Raw genomic sequence first — 21,198 nt, 5'->3', positions numbered from 1 at the left:
TGGAAGAGCCCATGTATCCCCATAGACTTATTGCAGTATGGACTTTGTGTGGTGGTGCATGATGGTTATCTGAGTAGCTTGACAACGTTGTCATTTTTTTACGTTTGCACAAGTGGTAGTTTTTTGTATCCATTAAATCATTTTCATAACGTTGTTTTTTAAGTCCAGAGTGTTCCTTAAGATCAGAGTCCCTTTACTCCCGGCCACTCAGAGCGCTGCAAAAACTGAGTGGACACTGACCTATCATCCACCCTGCTTTGCTCCAGTGAGCAGGGAATCTGTGAGCGAATCCCCTGCTGATCAAAATGCAGACTGCCCGTGTGAAAGGACCCATAGGGTTTTTTGTTTTTTTTTTTGTTTTTTTTGCATAGTAGTAGGTGAGGTCGAAAAAGACACAAGCCCAACCTATGTGGAACCTATTGTTTGTACAATTTTGAGGAAAATAATGAATTTAATACATTTTGGAATAAGGCTGTAACCTAACAAGTGCACTTGCTAAAAAGATACAATACTGAATCATAAATACTCCTGTGAGTCTACTAACATTATGTGCATTTTGTTTTTTTCAGTGTTTATTTATTCAATGCCGGGCTATACATGCAGTATACGAGAGCGTATGCTGTATTCCAGCTGCAAGAGCCCTTTGTTAGATGTTATTGAAAACAGGCTGATGATGGAAATTGCCAAAAAGGTAAGTTTTTGCTTTATTTTCTGTTTGAAGGTTGTTTCTGTATTTTGTTAGTGTGTATATATAATATAACCTTTTTACATTTGTGACTTTTTTTCTCCGCCAGTTTTAAACACCATAGCATCATTTAGTATTTGCTTTTTTAATAAGGGGTATGCTTAGTTTATCCACAATATTTTTTTATTGTAACCGTCTTACAAATGTGCAGAGGGAATGATACTTCTAATGCTATGTGCAGTACAGTGTTCTATACGTTGGAGAACTGTGTACTACCATGAGCAAAGTGCTGTTAATTTTTCCCTTTGGAATCTTTTGTGGGCTACATGTTGCAGATATTTTTCCTTGCTAACATTTCAGTTTCATATATTATTGTTGATCGTATATATTGCATATAAACAGTGGCACAACCAGGACTCTTCAGTCTTTTCATTTTCATTTACACAGATTGAGATAGACAATGGGGAAGAACTAACTTCAGACTTCCTTTATGATGAAGTACACCCGAAGCAACATGCACACAAGCAAAATTTTGCAAAGCCCAAGGGCCCAGCAGGGAAGAGGGGTATAAGGAGGCTGATCAGGGGTCCAGCAGAAGCTGAAACAACCAGCGACTAGACCAGCATCTAGAAGCAAGACATCATGTGTGGAGATACAAGACTGTAATCATTCCATGCCTTTATTTTTGTAGGCAGAATACAAAGTGCCTCATGATCAAAAGGGTCTGATGGGAACAGCTCTCGTTACTTATAGCAATCAATCATATTCTCCTATGTTGCACTGAAAGCATAAAGGGGGAATTTGATTGGTTTGAGAAAATGGCACAATTCTCTCAGATGCTTTTAGTCATGAGGCCCAGTGTCTCTTTAGGTGTGTCATTCCATGTCGTAAACTCCACTTGCACCTTTTTATGTTACTCCCTTTTTTAATTTCAGGCTGGAAGAATATAGTGTTCTAGTGTGTTACGTATACACATAAATGGATGAAGTAGAGATGTGTGGCAGTGCATTCCTGATCTACACAGCGTACAGTCTTTCAAAAGAATGATGACCGTACAGCATGTCATTGATGTGTTGGTTTTGTTAAAGTAGATTGCTTGATAATATGAAATGTAGGATTCTTTTCTTTTACTTTTTCTAAGCAAATCAACCCATTTGGCATTTTCCTTTTTTAGGTTCTGATTTGGTTGATTTATCCATCACCATCTTTTACTTTTAAAATAGGTTGGTAATATGCAATAGATTTTGTCTGCTCTAGTTCTGTATTATAAGTAGAGAAAACACTATTTTTTTTTTTTTAATGTGTATATTTTATGATTTACTTGGATTTAGTATCTTATGAAATCCTAATCTGTGGCTGCCTGGTGCAGCCATTCCAGTAACCAGCACTCAGTAAGTATTTACCTCAGCCATTCAGTAGAACATTTTATACTTGTCTCTACATCACTTGATATACAGTGCATTGCATCTGTTGCTGTTCACTCAGAACACTGCTGTGCACCAAATCCCAACCACTACTACTCCATTTCTATGCACAATATACCAATAATTGGGGGCTTGTGGCTGATAAAAGCCAAACGGGACTGTGTCTCTTTAATCCTCAGATATTTCTATTAATGAGAAATTACTAATAATTGATGGATTTCACCAGATAATAATCTGGAGGGGTATGGTTTATATCTATGCATTTAAATAAGTAGCAGGGCCCATGTTAAGTACATGAAAGTAAACTATGCAACACTAAAAGTTCCATGCTTTAGGAATAAAAACCTGAAAAACACTACTTTGCTGTGATGCAAATTTATCAAAGCTTCATTTTGAACACTGTGGAAATAACATTTTATGTTCATTCCACACAGGGAAATCCTATAAGTAATAATTTTACTATCCATGATACTTGAAGCTAATGAAGCATTCATGGTGCTCATAAATATTTTAGTAGGGAATACTAGCAATGTATATTGGTGAAATCTTAGACATGACTTAAAACCCAGCTCTTCTGAGTCAAAGCAATTTTTATTTCTGGTACTTGCCTACAAAATAGATCACGTTTTTTTATTTGTGGTGTTCTGGGTCTCTAGAACACACAGAACATCCTCCCTGACCCAAAAGCAACTGTTTAAAGTGACTTTGTTAGCACAGAGACACTTGTATATAAGGACATACCTGCTCAAAGAAGAGTCACTATAAATTTATTTTGGTCGACTCGTTTGTTCAAATGCCACCTCTTTGCTGGCTGGTGCAGGTATTGTACTAATTGAGTTAAATACTTGTTTCTCTGCCCACACAATGTTACCCCCTGCTGGTTCATACAGCCTGCAGAGAATGAGACCACCAGATAAACCAGGGAAGCTGGTATTCTACACAGAAGTGTAAAATGCATGTCATCAAAGAGGTGAATTTTCAAAAACTGGCTGCTAAGAAATTCAAGTATAGTGACTTTTTTTTTTTTTTAGCAGGTAGGTAACTATTGAGAAAGGTCTCTTCTGCTGCTAACATAACTGACAAAGTACAAGAAAGTATGTTACATAGCTTCTCTGTGTAACTTTTCACTGCTGTGTGTGTTCTTTAGCAGTTTACTCTGGAAACAGTCACTATGTGATTATGTGTGAGTAGAAAGAAGATAATAATTCTGGCATTTTTATACATATTAATCAATATGGGCTATAAAAAGGAGAGAATATAACTGCTGAGGCCATGTTACTTTATAGTTACAAATTCAGGTTTAGCTGAGACTTTTACTTCCAAGATGAATAATATTTTCCAAAAATATAAAAATGCAATGTTTAATTCTGCAGCACTATGAAGCAGATTTTTATTGACAAATCCTGCACTAAGCTCTTCCTGAAACTTTACAGGAAGGTGTTGGTATAAATCTTTGTAAGCACAAACTGGGATATTTAACCTATAGCAGCTCCCTGCTCAGAACAAAGAACTGGAGCAAGATTCTGGCTTGAAACATTATTGTTCTGAACTGGGATGTTGAAATATATACAGCACAATCTGCTCATTATGTAATATCCAGTAATGTTTAGTGGAGCGTCCCAATAAAACGTGTAAGACATTAATTATATTTTATATAATAGAAACACGATTAGCTACCTCCTACATACATTGGCAGATATCTTGAGCTTTTGATAATCTAATATTTAAAATCATTCTACTGTGGTAGGATAATCAGCAAAGCCTTGCTTTTTATATAACCAAAGATCAATCTGATGTGTTTTGTACCACATACCTATTTTGACTGTATTCAGGAATTCAATTTGTACCCTCTCTGAGGATAAAAAAAATGCTCCTTTTCTTTAGGCCATTACAATATACTTGAATGATCAAGTCCAGTCTGTGAATGGGCTTAACTACATCTAGTTTTTATATTGCAGCTTTCTCTGTCTAAAAGCTGCAGCACCTTTTGAAGGCTTTAACTTTAGATATAGTATGTGTGTTTGCTGTATAATGAAATGATTTTGTAAGAATGGCATGGTTTTACAGTTAATGCAATTCTGTTATGCAACTTTATAATTCTGGACTAATTGCAATAATATTTAAATGTAGTCGTGAAAATTTGTTTGATATGTACATACGATCATCAAATGATGGGATGGATTTCAAAAGTATCCTACACATGATGAAGAATATTTGAATAAACCTTAGTTAAAAGCATCCGTGTGTTTGTTTGATTCCTGCTTTCCAGATTATTATTATTATCTTAAAGTGGTAGTCAAAAAAAAAAAAAAAAACCCTCTCTCCTTGCAAAATAAAGGCATAATGCACTAATATTCATTGCATACCAGCACATTATGAAAGACTTACCTTGAAAAGAAGCCCTCCAGCGGCGCATTTTCACTGCTGCAGAGGGTTCCATTTTCACCCAGTCTACCTTCTGGGCTACAGCCTCTTTAATGGCCAAACCGAGATGAAGTCACTCTCGCACATGCGTAGACTGTGACAGAGCTCTGCAGGAATGGAACGCTGCACGTTTTAGGAGATTTGTTTAACCTACAGGTAAGCTTTATTATAAGCTTACCTGTAGGTAAATAAAAGTAGAGTTTGCTACCACTTTAAGAAAAACAAACATTCTAACAAAAAAATAACTACTAGTCCATGCCCAAATTTCTGTGTGCATACGGTTCAAAAGTGTACCAGAAATTAAGCCATATGAAACAAGAACCCTTTTGACACGTGGAGGATCAGCTTATCTATGGGCGACCTAAAGAACTATCACCATAGTGTTTTATATCCTTGTGGTATCCACCCCAGAAGACGCAAGAAGCACCTGGTCCGAATTGGATCAAAAACCAAACAAATTGTCCCCAGCACAAACACAACTGTTAGATGGAACCAGTCTGTCATGAATTCTACCACCAAATTGGTTATTTGTGGCCCTTAGGTGCAGTGTCTAGTGTGGACCATGTGCAGTTCAACAAACAGCCCAGCTATATCTGGTGAAAGGTAGCGTCGTGTAAAATCATATAAAAAAACTCTAATACCATGTCCAGATGAGGTACTAAGAAAGAAAGCCACCAAGGAGCCCAATGAGGAAAAAATTTGCAAATAAAAGCAATCTTCTTTATTACAAAAACAACCACTTACATGGAAAGTAGCCAGTTGCCCGGGGATCAGTGTGATATACCCAGTCTTGCTGAGATTCCACTCTGCATGTGGCCTGTGCTAGTACAAGGATCTATCTGTCTTTTTTTTCTCAAGTCATCTTCCAGGACGGCACACCTGAGAGATGAGAGGCTCCTCCCTACAGGAAACACAATCAATCGACAGCTGTTTTAAGTCCCCACCCTTCCCCTTGATCCTCAGTTTTTTGATTGTGTTTCTCCCTACACAGCGAAACTGTTTGTTTTTTTCCAAATGACCCGAAGCCTGGGGCTGGTGGTCTCCCCCTGGGAGCCGGACCACAAGCCTGGGAAGCCTCTGGGTCTGGTAGGATATTCTTGTCCTTCCTGGGGGGTTCCCCTATCTTTTCCTCAGGTCGGGCAGCAGAAATTGGAAGAGCCCCCCTGAGAGCTGAAGGACCCTGGGTACAGTGGTGTACCCAGAACTTCAGGGGCCATTATCCTGTCTCCCCCTCCTTACCTGTACAGGTGGCTGTTCAGACGGGGGTGCTGGCCATCGGTTCTTTCCAGGGGGATCTTGTCCCCGACTCCTGGGTCCCCGGTAGCTCGCGTGGGCTGCCGGAGAGGGCGTGGCAACAAGCACCGCGTCATTTTCAAACTTCGGGAAAATGGCAGCGGCGTTCTTACCCAGGAGGGAAGGCTGTGAGTCAGTAGGAGCAGGCGCCCACATCCTCCTTTCTCTAGAGCGAGGAGGCACCAGTTTACTACGGTGGATGTCTGCCTTAACCACCTCAGATATGAAGATGGGAATGAGGAATGGAAGGCATTGCCCCCCCCCCCATGTATATAGACTGACTGGTACAGTGCAGGACACAGCCTAACCTGGCACCTCCCTATGGGGACAGCAGTTGGGGGGGGGAAGCACTTTGGCGGCTATCCTCCTTGCGTGTGGACCATAAGGATGGAAAAGCAAGCCCGCTGGCTGTGGCAAAAAGAGGAAGACGACAACGGTGAGTGCTTTACTTTCCTTTTGCCGTGGGAATTTAGCTGCAAAATCCCCAATTCCAGCCAGAGGGTTCCTGGGCATTTGAGATCTCACCTGGGGTCTGGATTCAAATAGCCCTTAAGCTTCTGCTAAAAACACCAGCTGCAGCCCCTCTTACATCAGAGAAGCTGTATGGTGGACAGGTGGTGCAGAGGAACGAGTGTGCCTAAACCACTTCAGATGAGAAAGAGGTAGGTAGGCCATTGCTCCCCCTTCCCCGTGTATATACTGACTGGTGCAGTGCAGAACCTGGGGTCGGGATACAAATAGCGCAGACGCCACTGCTAAAACCACCAGCCACAGCTCCCTCTTACAGCAGAGACACTGTGGTTATCGCAGCAGTAGGTTGCCAGCCTCTCCCTACATGCCCAGTTGTGGTACATTTAGTAGGGATGAATATAACGTACAGAGGGGACCTGGTAGATACAAAGTTACTTACAGGCCAGGTATACCACTGAACAAGTTATTAATTGGGCAGTGGTTGGTGGATTCAGAAGCTCCCCTGGTCAGCAGGTGCACTAGGTTACCGGCCCTATTAGCCCAGCTGCTAGGAATCTGAAGTTGCTTCACAATGTTTAAAAGCTGACCTAACATTCAAGGAGGGGCAGAGACCAAGCTACTGTGTGGCACAGTAGGGGTTCCCTTGTCACAGATCCTCCTTTTGGGGGTTGCCTGCTATAGTTAACTTTCATAAGCTCCAACCTCCCACTCCACCTTTACACTGTGTTTATATTATAGTGTAGGAGGTAAGAAGAAACTTTTTTTTTTTTATTGGTTTGGGCTACAATCCACTCAGTGGCAGATCTAAAGGCGATTCACCATAGATCGCTCCCTACATCCTTTTAATTGAGGATTTTCTGTGCAAACCTATGCAAGAGCTACATAATTGATTGTTTGAAGCCTGCAAATAGCTATTTACCTCCCAGGCTAAACTGGTAACCACTTCTTCTAGAGAGGTCTTAAATTGGTCTCTAGGGCTGGGCTCATTGAGACTTTAGTTGCTAATCAGCACCACCTGGATAGGTTCTGGCTAGCGTTTGCTCAGTCTATGGAGGTAAGGTAGGACAACAACTACTACTAATAGTAGGGTGTCCAACCATTTTAGGATCTGTTCCTTCTCTGGTGGTGAAGGTTTAGTATCTACAGCCCAGGCTATGCCTATGAAATAAATTGCCTGTTGGTTATTTCATAAAGGGATAGACCATGACTCCTCATTGGCTGCACACCAGTAGACCTCAGTAGTGAAGGTTTGTGCTTGCTGGGATGTTTTTGTGGCACAGCAGAAATACACATTGAGATTTGTGACATCTCTGCTTAATAAGGACTATATTGCTGTACATCAGAAATGCACTGCACTGAAGCTTGTTTGCTGTCCTTTATATACTAAAGGTACTGCTTTGTTTGGCTACAGATCAGAAAAATACAACAGTGAAGGTGGTCTGTACTTTCTGGTTTTGTGTTGCACAGCAGAAATGCACATCATTGTGTCTGGTGACATCTCTGCTCATAATGGTTATATTGTTGCACATCAGACATACACAAGATTGAGGTCTGTCTGTGGGGCTTTGTGTCCAGTTTTACTGCCTTGTTGGTTACTTATCAGAAAGGCAGCAGTGAAGTCTGATGGTCCTGATTTGCGTGGCGCTGTGCTGATTCAGACAGTGCTATTAACAGCAATGGCTGCCGAGTTTAAACATGCGATTTGACATGTTGAGTCGCATGACAAATCATTTCAATATGGATGTGCTATCTCTATTCATAGTGTTTTATTGTTGCACATCAGATTTATACAGCATTAAGGTCTGTGAGGTTTTTGTGTCCTGTATTACTGCCTTATCAGAAAGGCAGCAGTGAAAATTGATGGTTCAAATTTGTTGGGCTACATAGTAGAAATACAAATTGAACCCCTGCCAGGTGTAGTACATATACTGCCTTTGGTAATCCGTGTAGCACCACAAAGTGGTGTTGTGCTGATTTTAGCCATGCGATTTGACATGTTGAGTCGCAAGGCCAAATCGCTTCAATATGGATGTGCTATCTCTATTCAGAATTGTTATATTGTTGCACATCAGACATATACAAGATTGAAGGTTGTCTGTCCTTTTATGTCTTGCATATACTGCCTTATTGGCTGCATATCAGAAAGGACACAGCAGTGAAGGTTGCTTGTCTTTTTCTGATTTTGTTTTTGCTGCTCAGCTGAGAGACACATTGAGGATGGTGGCCTCTCTGCTCAGTATTGGTATATTACTACACATCAGACATACACAAAGATTGAATGTTTGTGTCCTGTATGTCCTATATTTACTGCCTTATCGTTTGTATATCAGGCTAAGCAGTGTTTCTCATGGATCTACCTTTCTGCATCTTAGGGATACACAGCAGGGGTTTGTTGGCTGCAATCTTCCAGGGAGTCACAGCATTGGGGACCCCTTACTTGTTCGACCTGAAAATTGCTATTTGTTTTTTTTTTTTTTTTCCCTGCGACCTGTGTAATCTTGAGGTCTGTGGATCCAGGAATCAGGGACTGCTGGTGTCGCACAGACACAAATGGTACCCATTGGAAGCCATAGTATATGACTTCTCATGCGTCTTGCAGTCCCAAGTCGCAGGTTGGGTCGCACGGGTGTGGGAACCCTAAACTTATCTGTCCCTTCTGATTGAGGTTTTGCTACACAGCAGGAATACTCATCATGGCGTTATTGTTTTATTTTGCAGCGGACCAGAAAGATTGCAGCTGTAAAGGCTGTCTGTCTTTTTCCTCAGTGTCTGCTTTTGTTGTTGCACAGCAGAAATACTCAAGATTGAAGCTTGTTGGTGCTTTCTGTTTCAGAAAAACACAATGCTGCAGGTTGCTCGTGTCCTTTCTCAGTGTTGGTTCTATCTGAACTACACTACAGAAGTGCATGACAGAAAGGATTGTCTTGTGTTCCATATTTTTCCCTGTGGCATAGCAGAAATGCACAACACGGGAGTTGGTGTTCATATTAATCTTATAACTGTATTTGGTGGTTTGTCAGAAATACACAACATAGAAGTTTGGGTCTTTCTGTCTTTATAGCCTTGTTTTGCTGTACATAGGTAAAGCACAACAGTAAAGGGGGTTCCTGTCCTTTCCGTATTTATATATCAGTTATGACCTAGCTAGCTGCACTAAAGAAATACGCAGCATTTAGGGTTTGCTTGAGTCTTAATGTTTTTACGTCTTGGCAGCACATCAGAAAACCAGACTATGAGGACTGTTTGTCTACGTTGAGGTTCAGATTTGGGTCTCTTCCCATATTTGATATATTGGTTTAGCTAGTCACACTCAGGCACACAACATTGTTGTCTATGCTTGTGTCCTTTCTGTCTAAATCTATTGTGCCGTGCCCACAATCTATGATCATTTTATTTGTGATATTAATAATGCATGTATCACCTTTTGTATTTCAGCCTTCTTTTCCATGGAGGGGCCAGGAGTTCGGGCTGCAGCTGCCACATGTCAGAAAACCTTGACCACTTGCATTCAGGGATGCCAGAACCATTTCCTAGGGTTGAAGCCCTGTAGGGTTATGGGACACTGGAGGAAGGGGATAATGAATCGCCCTGTTTAGTAAGAACTTGGAGAGTTCTGTTCAGAGGAGTATTAGGGCCTGAGGATGAAGTATAAAGATGTATACCCGATCGAATAGGTTTCGGCTCGGTGCATGGCCTTCATTTTGCCCTTTTAGCAAAACTAGACATAGCAATATGGGTAGTCTACTCCTGCTAGGGACTTTAATCTCCTGAAGAAGGCTCTCAGGCGTAAGTAAGGACATAGATTGGGCATGCCTTAAACCCAGGGTTCAAGCTTCTGTTAATCTATTTCCCTTAAGTAGGCTTCCCTTTGGTCTTTTGCTGACATAAAGATAAAAGGGAAGCAGTTTTATTTCCCTCAACAGGATAGTGTTAAGACAGGCCCTCTTATTGATTAATGTAGTGTCCTTGTCTTACACAGGTCTCTTATTTTATCTTTTTAGTGGTTCTAAGTAGCACCTACAGGCATAATAGGCCATGGTTGTTAGATGTGTGAGATAGGCAACATTGCTAACCTACAAGTTTAACATGTTTTCTGATTCCATTTTTAAGAGCCCATTTCACCTAGATACTGCATCTGAAGCGGAAAAGGCAGGAACATCTGTGGAGCAGACCTGCAGATCAGCCGCATGATCCAGCTAACATGCCTTCATCAAGCATATGAGCGTATGGAGTGGAGGTAAAGCTCACTGCAGAGCCAAGGTTCGCCAAGAGGGTTTTGCAGTGGCCCCACCCTAAGGTAGGCCTGAGGTACTTGTTTATCCTCTCAGGTGTGCCGTCCTGGAAGATGACTTGAGAAAAGTACCAGTTACTTACCGGTAACTGTCTTTCTGGGAAATCTTCCAGGACGGCAGGCCTACTTCCCGCCCGTTGGAGGAGGGAAAATTCTAGAACACTAGAAGGTGAGTACCTATGAGGAATGATTTCCCTTGTGAACCTGGTTCAGGAGTTACTTCTCTACAAACTGAGGATCAAGGGGAAGGGTGGGGACTTAAAACAGCTGTCGATTGATTGTGTTTCCTGTAGGGAGGAGCCTCTCATCTCTCAGGTGTGCCGTCCTGGAAGATTTCCCAGAAAGACAGTTACCGGTAAGTAACTGGTACTTTTTTTTTTTTTTTTTTGTTAAGCCCACACCATCACTACTCATCTTATTTGGATCAATGACTACATTATGCTGTAAAATTAAAATTATGATGGCTATAGCTGCACCCCAGTCTGGGTGTTCCCATCGGAGAGTTGCAGCACAGCAATAAGCATTTGCCTCCTCCTCATTCTCCTGTATAAATGAATGTGAACACTCACAGTGCTGTTGATCAGCTATATCCATCCAGATAGAGTGAATAAAGAAAAGGTATGGTTATAGCACAGACAAAGCTACTTGCCACTAACTGCATGCTTCTTGTCTGCAGGAAAGCAGGGGTCTTCGCACAGAGTGCTCTCATAACCCTTTATTCTACTGACAATTACAGCACAAAATGCACCACCTGATGGTCACAGTCATAATAGTCCTGTGTCAAGTGAAGTTGCCAACAACTTCGTCTTGAGCACTTTTTGGGAGGAGCTGCCCTTCTACTTCATCTCTGTGCATTGGTAGCACAGGGCTAGAGGAAGAAGAGAGAGAATGATGGTGACTGTAAAACAGCATCATAATTCATTAAAACAGACTGGCAGCTGGTACTGAGCCCACCTGCTATTACAGGAGAGGGGCTGGAGTAGTAAGCTGGTGTTTTTCTGAATGACCATGCTGGTCTTGTCGCTATCAAACTGAACACAAACTGGCATCCATTACTTTAGTCCTCTCCCTGCAACAGTAGGTTGGCGGGTCGGGGCTCTAGTCTTTTCTCAGTTACAAAGTTACAAGGCCCCTCTCTACATGCATTGTTCTAGGCCTGTCCTTCTCACTTGGTTTCCTTGCTAATAGCATGATCGGACAGCAGTGGGAAGAAGGGGGGCAAGCTGTCGACCACCCTAGCTCAGTATCACTTTCCAATTTGCATAGTGTACCGCAAAACTTTAAAAGGATTTTCAGAGGGCTGGTCTCAGAAAGAATATCAATACACTTTAATAGAACAATGTCCTTTATTCCATAGATCTATAAAACCAAGGGGGTACATAAACCCCACCTTTTAAAAGTACTCCGCACATAAAATTAAAATGTTACAGAACATCAACCCCATCAAATATATTTCTAAACAACAAGGTTTCTACCCCATATTTCCAGTGTGGTGCAAATTATATGGCTACTTAATATTGATTAATAATCCACAAACTAGACCCCAAAGCATTTGCCCAAATGAGATTCTTAAGGGAAAAGGGGGGGGGTGGGTTCTCATTGAATCCAAAAATCCACCCTCCCACAACAACTGGTATTAGATTTGTAATGAAAAAAACACTCCTGGCCACAGTACTGTTAACTCAAAAAAAAAAAATCACTTTGCAATCAGATTGATTGAGGGTTCCAGGGAAAATCTTAAAGTGATTGTAAATGATCACTTTGTAAAACAACCTAAAGCCTCATACACACAATAGGATTTTCCGACGGGATGACAGGCTGTTGGTGCAAAATCCGACCGTTTGTATACTCCATCAGACAATTGTCAGATTTTCCACGGACAAATGTTGGATAGTAGGTTTTAAAATTTTCCATGGACCAATGTCTGTTGTCAAATTTTACAGAGCGTGTGAACACAAGTCCATCAGACAAAAGTCCAAAGTACAAGCTCGCATGCTCGGAAGCAAGGATCAGCCAGAAGCAAACTAGCGTTCGTAATGGAGAATTAACATTTGTGACGTGGCAAATTATGAAATCTCAAAATGCAGCGCATATTCTCTTCTTTAATGGGATAATAATGAAGCTGCTTTGCTGGTGATACTGATGGAGTTATTGCAAACGAATTTTCAAAAGCTGTTTTTTTTTTCTAGTGATAGCAAGAATATTATTATTATTTATTATGCTTGCTTTTTATTTTATTTTATTATTTTTTTATTTCTTCCTTGGGCAAGTTACCACAACTCCATTATCCTGCAGTTTTTAAAATGAAAGATACAACTACCCTGTTTCCCCAAAAATAAGACCTAGCGTGATTGTCTGTGATGGCTCCAATATAAGCCCTACCCCCCAAATAAGCCCTAGTTAAAGTCCTTGTAGGTCTTATTTTGAGGGTAGGGCTTATATTGCCGCTATCACCGACAATCATGCTAGGTCTTATTTTCGGGGAAACGGGGTATGTTGGTGTCCCTTGTCAATTGTAAATTGTATTTTTTTTAAATGTAACTGCCTACTCCCAAAATGTCATTTGAAATAAAACACGTAGCCAAGTATTATTCTTCTCTACAAATTTTTTTTTATTGTGCATTAAAAAAAAGAAAAACAATAAAATTAGACATGCTATCTGCCAATAGAACTTAACCAAAAAGTGTATTTTATGCATCCAAAAATATAACAAATCAAATCATTATTCAAAGGCATATGACATAATTGGTCACGATTAATAAAGCAACCAATTTTTGGTCCAAGAAATCCAAGGAAAAAAAAAAAAAGGGTTTGGGGGTTACAAATGCTTTAAGAATCACATAAAGGTTATGGTTTGCACCACCAAAAATCCCTGTCAAAAAAGGAAATTGGTGAAATAAAAGAATCAAGAACTTTTGGTGCCCAACATTTCAGGAAAATAACACTTGACTATAAATAAAAGGACGTTTTATTACATACAAAAATTAAAATCAAACACCATAAAGAAGGCAAAAAATAAAAGCATGTATACACCAGATATCATAAGCCTATATGCCGCTTACTAATTCTAGAAACCATGTTAAAATTGCAATGCACTAATAACACAAGAATAAGTATAGATAGGTGGCTGTGAGATCTCAGCGTGTTTTGCTACAGTAGCTACCTCAGAAGATCCTTGAATATGCTGGTGATAAAGTAGTCAATATTCAAAAAACATGATACAACACAAACAATATGTAAGGTATTACACTTAAGGCTCTTTCACACGGTTGATCCGTTCAGGTCCGCCTGTCAGTTTTTCAGGCGGACCTGAATGGATGCTCCATAGACCTCTATCAAGTGTCGGATGTCAGCGGTGACATGTCCGCTGACATCCCATCTGCTCCGATCCAAAAAAGTGTGACGGAGGAAAAACCTACTTTTCCTTCCGTCATCGATCGGGTGACGACAGAGTCTGCGGCCCGTTGTCACCTGATCTCCCATAGGGGAGAGCGGCGCTGTGACAGGTCCATCCCTGCACAGTGTGCAGAGACGGACCAGTCATCTTCCTGCTCAGCGGGGATCGACAGAGTGATCTCCGCTGAGCAAACAGATATCCACGGGGCAGCTCATCATGAATCTGCCCTGTGTAAAAGAGCCCTTACAACTATAAAGTAGTCGGGTTACTCTCAAATCTGGTGTGTATACAGGAGGCAGCAACCATCCATGGAGAAAGTAGGATTTTTAAAGCTTACCTGCAGCATTTTTATTTTTCCTAAAATTATTTATTCACTTGCAATGTGTCTTTGCATGTGCCAGAAAATTCAGCCAATCTTACGGGAAGATTGTTGCTGAAATGAGTGGTCTGGTGACGAGGTCTCTTTAAAGCGGACCTTCGGCCTCCCCACCCACTTTCCATCATTTCACTTCTACCGCCTCTACTCATATTTTTTGGGGGGGGACTCTCCCTGCACCTCAAGGGGCCTCATCTAGGTATACCATGTCACGCATCCCAGGGGGCCTCGGGCTAAGCTAAAGTGCATATGCCAAGTTGCATCATCAGAGGCCCAGCTGAAAGAATGCAAGAATCATGAAGAGACAGCCAGCTCTCAGATGACGCAAGAGAAATTTTTGTAAGCAGCAGCAAAACAGTGGGTTACTGAAGAGCATTGTTGGTCTCACTGGACATACTGTATTCTTGTTTATAAAGGACAACTCAGCAAAAAGATCACCATTACCAGCTTTTTTTTTTATAATTTCTGAGGGTATTTATAAAGAACGCTGAATAATTCCTTATAATTAGGGGGGAATAATTTTTTTTTAAATATAGAGCCAGATAATGCCTTTCTTTGTGCATGATCACGTTTAGGGTCATTAGGCCTTTTATTAACATATTTCAAGATTTGCTCCTTTGCCAATCCCTTTTCATTGAGCTGGTTACTAGAGAATTTTATTTTAATTTAAACAATAGGTATACTGAAGGTAGGTTTCATCTGGGCAGTACATAATCTGTAAATGTTTGGCTGCACATGGATATTAACAAAAACTTTATTAGTTTTATACAATAGCGGCAAAATATTTGTTAACATTTTCAGATTGAAAATATTGAACTATGAATGAAGGATTCCACAGCAAAAAACAGTATTTTCTACTGTTTAAAAGAAGTCTTTCCTAGGTACTAGACTGTTCAGCATCTACCTTTTCACTGGTAAAAGCTTTTTCTTGCATCTTTCACTATGGCTTGCACATGTCAGTAACCAGTTCTAATAAAGACTGAATATTGATTGCAGCCCAATAGTGATCAAGAACCTATAAAGGAACCCAAACTGAAATATTGTTTCCGTAGAAATGGCCATAGCATGTCTCTTCTGCAATAAAATAGCTGCCCGCTTGCAGTCTTCTTAAATGTAGAGTTAGTTCTGATTTAAAGACAAAAGTTCAAAGAAAGCCTGCATCACTCCAAGCCTTTGTGAATATTTCTCAGGTCCTTCACTGCACCAGGTGTCTGCTTCCATAAGCTCATCTCACTCAGCATTAACAGAAGGGCAGAAAACAAAGCCGCACTCTGAATGCCACACAGTAGGGTTTATTCAATGTAACATGCTTCCAAACATAGTGCCTGGCCTAAGCCTTGCCCCTCTAATTTAGCATAGGTCTACACTTATGCTGTGCTTGAAACGGCGATCTCTGTGTATTTCCCTCACCACATTTCAATATGTTTGGGATCTGCTGTGGGTGTCAATACAAAGTGAACAACGCCCCAAAAGGATTGCAAATGCAGTGCGGTTTGCCCACGCTGGATCGTGTTATATAAAACCACCATGCGGGATGGTTGTGGTGCGGCTCCAAAAATGGTGCATGCACTACTTTGGTGTGATTTGAGTCCAGTCAAAATGAATGGGCTCACATCATACTGCGCTGAAATCGCATGTGAATTGCACAGGAATGTGATGTGGTTCCTGCAAGATTCACATGCGGCTTATAGTGTGAACTAGGGCTTAAAGAGGAAGTAAACCCTGATGATTCCCTGCAAAGGTAAAGCATAATGGACTACTATGCATCGCATTATGTGTCACTTACCTGATACAGGAGCCAGCGAAGTCACTGCTGTCCCCTGTAGTCCGGAGCCTCCATCTTCTTGGTGGGTCTCGCTGCTCCGCCGCTGTCATTCGGCGAAGCCACGATGACACCACTCCCACGCATGCGCACGGGAGACGCCACTCGCGGCATATCGACGCTGACAGCGGGATGCTCAGTGCACCACATGCGCCCTAGACAGTGATGCCTATCTTTCGGCAAATATCTCCTAAACCACGTAGGTTTAGGAGATATTTCTTAGACCTACTGGTAAGCCTTAATCTAGGCTTACCTGTAGGCCAAAGTTGGTTGTAAAAGTTTAAGGTAAATACCATCTTAATAACTTTAAATATCTGCTTACTCAAAATATACCTATTTTCATACTACCAAGAGATATTCAAAGAGAAGATGGAGAAGAGTTTATATTTGACTTGTCCTGATTGTCAGGTCAAGGCATTTAAACACTAGGGAAAATAGCTGTCCCTGTAACTTCAGAGCTTAATGCTGTTATAATATAAAATCGCATACTATGTACAAAAAATTGAACCGTTTGCATTGATCAGGAACCAGAAGAAGAGTAGGTTATAGCCTCTAGAGAATGCAGCACCTAAAAAAACAAAACAAAAATATAAAAAAAAAAAGTCACGTTCATATTGACCGCTAATGGCCACGTATTCTACTGAACAGTATATAAACATATAATACATACTGTAATAATATCGGGTCTTTTGTTTTTCATTTGGTTCAAGCACTGACTGGCAAGACAGTACATTTTTTCTAACAAGTTGAATTCCACATCTCCCATCGTCTTGTCCACACAATCTTCAAGAGTTTTTTCCTCCTCTTCAATTTCTTCTTTAATGTCAAGCTTTAAATAGAAGAATATACAGAGGGGGGATTTACTAAGATTGATGCAATGCCTGGATGAAAAGAAGAACTTTGACTTTCCTGTAAATTCCATATCTTGGAGTACTGTACAAGACACAGGCAAGTATTCATAGACCATGGGTTAGAAGTTCATACCTTTTAGGTAATTGGACACTGGCAAAGCTTTCAAAGACACATCCACTGGATGCCTCCCTTGTAACTCTACCCCACTCCATGAGTCCTCAGTTTTGTAGCAAGCAATGCAGAGTAGAGTGAAGGACTCACCGCTCCAGGTGGATAAATTAGTTAGCCTGATAGGAATGTCCCACTAAGTGCCTCCATGGGTAAGAAGATAAAGGAAGAAATGGCTGCACATCGATTGAAATCCAAAATGTAATTTATTGATCACCAAGATGACATCAAAAGGACACAAACACACAGGTCTTGTAGATGCGTTTCACACAGTACAGTTGTGCTTAATCACCTCGTGATTAACCACTTCAGCCCCAGAAGATATGGATGCTGAATGACCAGGCCATTTTTTGCGAATGGCCACTGTGTCACTTTAACTGACAATTACGCGGTTATGCGATGCTGTACCTAATCAAAATTGAAATTTTTTTCCCCCACAAATAAAGCTTTTTGGTGGTATTTGACCGCCTCTGCGTTTTTTTCATTTTTTTTGCTATAAAAACAAAAAACTAAAAAAGTGACAATTCTGAAAAAAATCCACAATATTTTGTACTTTTTGCTATAATATCCCTATTTTATTTTTTTTTTACTTTTTTTCTCAGTTTAGGCTGCTATGTATTCTTCTACATATTTTTGGTAAAAAATAAATAAATATATCGCTATAAGCGTATATTGATTGGTTCGCGCAAAAGTTATAGCGGCTACAAAATAGGGGATAGATTTATAGCATTTTTATTATTATTTTTACTAGTAATGGCGATGATCTGCGATTTTTATCGTGACTGCGACATTATGGAGGAGACATCGGACAATTTTGACACATTTTTTGGGACCATTGGCATTTATACAGCGATCAATGCTATAAAAATGCATTTATTACTGTAAAAATATAATTGGCAGTGAAGAGGTTAACACTAAGAGGAAATATAGGGGTTAACTGTGTTCCCTGGGAGGTGATTCTAACTTAAGGGGAGGGGACTGACTAGAGTAAGTGATGGATTGTGGTTCCTAGCTAATACAAACACGTGATCTGTCACTGTTCTCAAAACAAAACGCGGATTTGTGTGTTTACACAAACACTTCCATGTTCTGTTCCTCATGCTCGCGATCGATCGTGGCCGCCGGTCATCGCGACCGTTGGCCACGAGCATTGGCAACCCCCCTTGTGCAGCAGCATGCGCCATCCCGATTCTGCGAGCCGACGTATAGCTACAACGGTTCGAGGGGTTGTGCCAATCTGCCATCGTATAATGACGGCGGCTGGTCAACAAGCGGTTAAGCACAACTGTACTGTGTGAAACGCATCTACGAGACCTGTGTGTTGGTGTCCTTTGATATCATCTTGGTGATCAATAAACGACATTTTGGATTTCAAGCGATAAGAAATGCAGAGTAGCCAAGGAATTGAAGGGTCTGTGGCCTGTAATCCAATATATGGAATTTACAGGTTAGCCTTCCTTTTATATTAAATTGTACAGTACAGGCAAATTTTTCATAAACCTTGGGACATCCCCAAGCAATGAATGAGAAGGCTGGGCAACAACTGGACAAACAATTATGTGCCAACATGACCAACAAGGGTCAAAAGACCCAGCTTCAAAGTGCTGCTGCAAGATCCTTGCATCCAAATAAGATTGGATGTTCACCTGCTAGAATTTTGCCAAAGTATGAGCAGAGACCCAGGTGGCAGCCTTATGAAGCTGGATTACAGAGGCTTGGTGCCCGGTAAGCTCAGGAATTTCAACCCATCTGGTAGAATGGGCGTGTAAAGGTGCAGGAGATTTTTCCTCAACAGTGTAAGCTGTAGCAAACAGATTTCTTATCCATCGAGTGATGGTGGACTAGAAAGCAGGGTATACATTGTAAGGCCCTAAGGACAGAACAAATAGGGAATCCATCTTACTAAGCAAAGATTTTGCTTTGGGGTAGATTCTAATGGTTCTGATTACATTCTGCGAATGAAGAAAGGTTTCCTTTTGAGGTTTTGGAGCAGGGTATAAGGATGGTAGGACTATGTCATCAATGAGGTGAAAGACTGATACCACCTTAGGAAAAAAAAAAGGCTGGTGTTGCACATAAGACTACTTTGACATTGTGCAGGATGAGGAACGCTCATGAGAGAGCTGCCAGATCAAAAACACTTTTGACAGATGTAATAGCAACCATAAAGTCCACTTTGCAGGAGAGGTCATCTAGGGTGGTGCTTACAGGGCAGAGAGCAATAAAACAATAATAAATCTTTCTGGAAGTGGCTTTCTTGCTTTCAGCAAGGAAGAAATAACAGACTCGGAGACCCCTCGATTTCTTCAATGTAAAGAAAACTCAAGCTTAAAAAAAAAAAAAAAAACACACACATTAAAAGATTTGTGACTAAATATGCTTTTTATTAGATTTCCAAAATGTTTTTTGTTATAAAAAAAAAAAAAAATCTTTTATTGTGCCTTTTACAATGACTGCTTTGCTCATTGTGGCAATGCACCCATGTCAATGGCAGCCAATGGTTTCCTGAGTGGTACTAATAATGACTGACAAAAGAAGGGAAGTATGACAGCAACAATGAGCCTTGCTATTGTGCACTACTCATCTGAAGCCTTCTTGATTTTAGGTATGGTGCATTGTAGCAGGGTAGAGCACAAAGCAGCGCTCATATGCTTATCTACATGGGCAGAGCACAGGTAGTACTAGCATCAAACAGACTGGCAGTGGAGATCAGCAGCAATCACATGTGTGAGCACTTCACTTTTACTGTTTGTGGAATAAAAATATAAGTACTGCAGTGGTTGGTAGGCAACTCTTTATGTTGCTTACACTCCTGTGATTGTTTTAGCTTCACTCTGCTTTGCACAGCTAGGGCAAGAGGAGAAGAAGAAGTAGTAACGCGACATGCTGCATGTTCGTCCTGCCCACAAACCCAGACCGAGCAGAGTGGAGCATGTGACCTGCATAAACTGTATTCAATTTTTTCAAATGTATGTGTTTTATGGATAATTTCATTGTGAACTAAATCCAAGAGACATCATCAGGCTTTAGTGACACTTTAAGATCTGAGCTTCCACAGCCAATGTTGTTAAAGCTAGAGATTAAGAAGCAAGTTGGAATAGGGGTCCCTGTAACAGCAGATCTGGCCTGCTATGGAGAGGCCAGGGGTCATCCTAATAGAAGTCTGAGTATGTCTGTCCAATAAGAATCCCAGTCTTCCTCTGTTGCATTTACACTGAGGGGAAAGACATATATTAGTCTGAACTGGAACAAAGTAATTATCAGAGCTACAGGTTTCTAGGTCCTGGCCACAGACAGAGGTAGTTTGTTGTTCAATCTGGAGGCTAAGATGTCTATACTGGAGTTTCCCATTTTTGACATATCAGATTGAACATGTCTGGGTAAATACCTTCCCCTTGATGCAGGTGATAGCTGCTGAGGTTGCCAGCTTTCCAGTTGTCCACTCCTGGGATGTAGACCTCAGTTCACTGGACAGTCTTTCCCCATCCATGAGATTATCTGGCTTGCTTCCCTCAAGGCTGCAGGACTACTGGTGCCCCTTAATGTTCGATGTAGGCTGAAGCCGTGGCACTGTCTGATGGCACCCTGATTGGGAGAAGGAGGGGTCAAGTAGTGCTCGCACCTGTCCGGGATTCACCCGGACAGTCTGGGTTTTAAAATCACGTGTCCAGTTTTCAATCCGCCTGAAAACCAGACACATTATTCAGACCGGACTGTGGCTTCCTAAGATAGCTGGAGAGAGAATTGGGTGTTCTCCTTCCTTCAGCCTGCAGGGGGCGATAGAGAGCTGGCACAACTTAGCCTCAGCGTGGCACTGCAGGGGAGTGAAAACAGTCTGTCGGGAGACTGGAGAGAGGAAGCAGGAGCTGCCTTGTTTGCAGTTTGTGATCTCTGAGTACAGGGGGAAAGGAAGAAAGTGACAACCCTGATGCGTGGAGGGACACCTAGGGTACTTGATGTAACAGGACTGTGATATGTAGAGAGACTCTGACGGG

At 41.2% G+C, this 21,198-nt stretch overlaps 2 protein-coding genes across 3 annotated transcripts in view; one reads left to right on the top strand and one right to left on the bottom strand.

Moving 5' to 3' along the window:
* The window catches only part of TWF1 (twinfilin actin binding protein 1), a 54,007-nt gene extending 49,660 nt beyond the window's left edge, over positions 1–4,347 (top strand). Inside the window, exons 8-9 of the mRNA XM_077472744.1 lie at positions 570–691; positions 1,133–4,347. Of these exons, the coding sequence (XP_077328870.1) occupies positions 570–691; positions 1,133–1,303 (293 nt within the window). The 3' untranslated portion in view covers positions 1,304–4,347. The remainder of the gene's footprint in view (positions 1–569; positions 692–1,132) is intronic.
* Positions 4,348–13,182: 8,835 nt separating this feature from the next.
* IRAK4 (interleukin 1 receptor associated kinase 4) overlaps positions 13,183–21,198 on the bottom strand; it is a 78,605-nt gene continuing 70,589 nt past the window's right edge. For both annotated transcript variants that reach the window (XM_077472734.1, XM_077472733.1), the window contains exons 11-12: positions 16,854–17,012; positions 13,183–16,751 (exon numbers count right to left, since the gene is read on the bottom strand). In XM_077472734.1, coding sequence (XP_077328860.1) covers positions 16,704–16,751; positions 16,854–17,012 — 207 coding nt within the window. In that variant the 3' untranslated portion in view covers positions 13,183–16,703. The remainder of the gene's footprint in view (positions 16,752–16,853; positions 17,013–21,198) is intronic.

Source organism: Lithobates pipiens, unplaced genomic scaffold, assembly GCF_037356315.1.
Source record: "Lithobates pipiens isolate NorthernLeopardFrog02 unplaced genomic scaffold, aLitPip1_a1.2 Scaffold_8, whole genome shotgun sequence".
NCBI classification, from domain to species: domain Eukaryota; kingdom Metazoa; phylum Chordata; class Amphibia; order Anura; family Ranidae; genus Lithobates; species Lithobates pipiens.
Note: the sequence above shows the minus strand (reverse complement) of the source record. Positions and strands in the feature narration are given on the sequence as shown.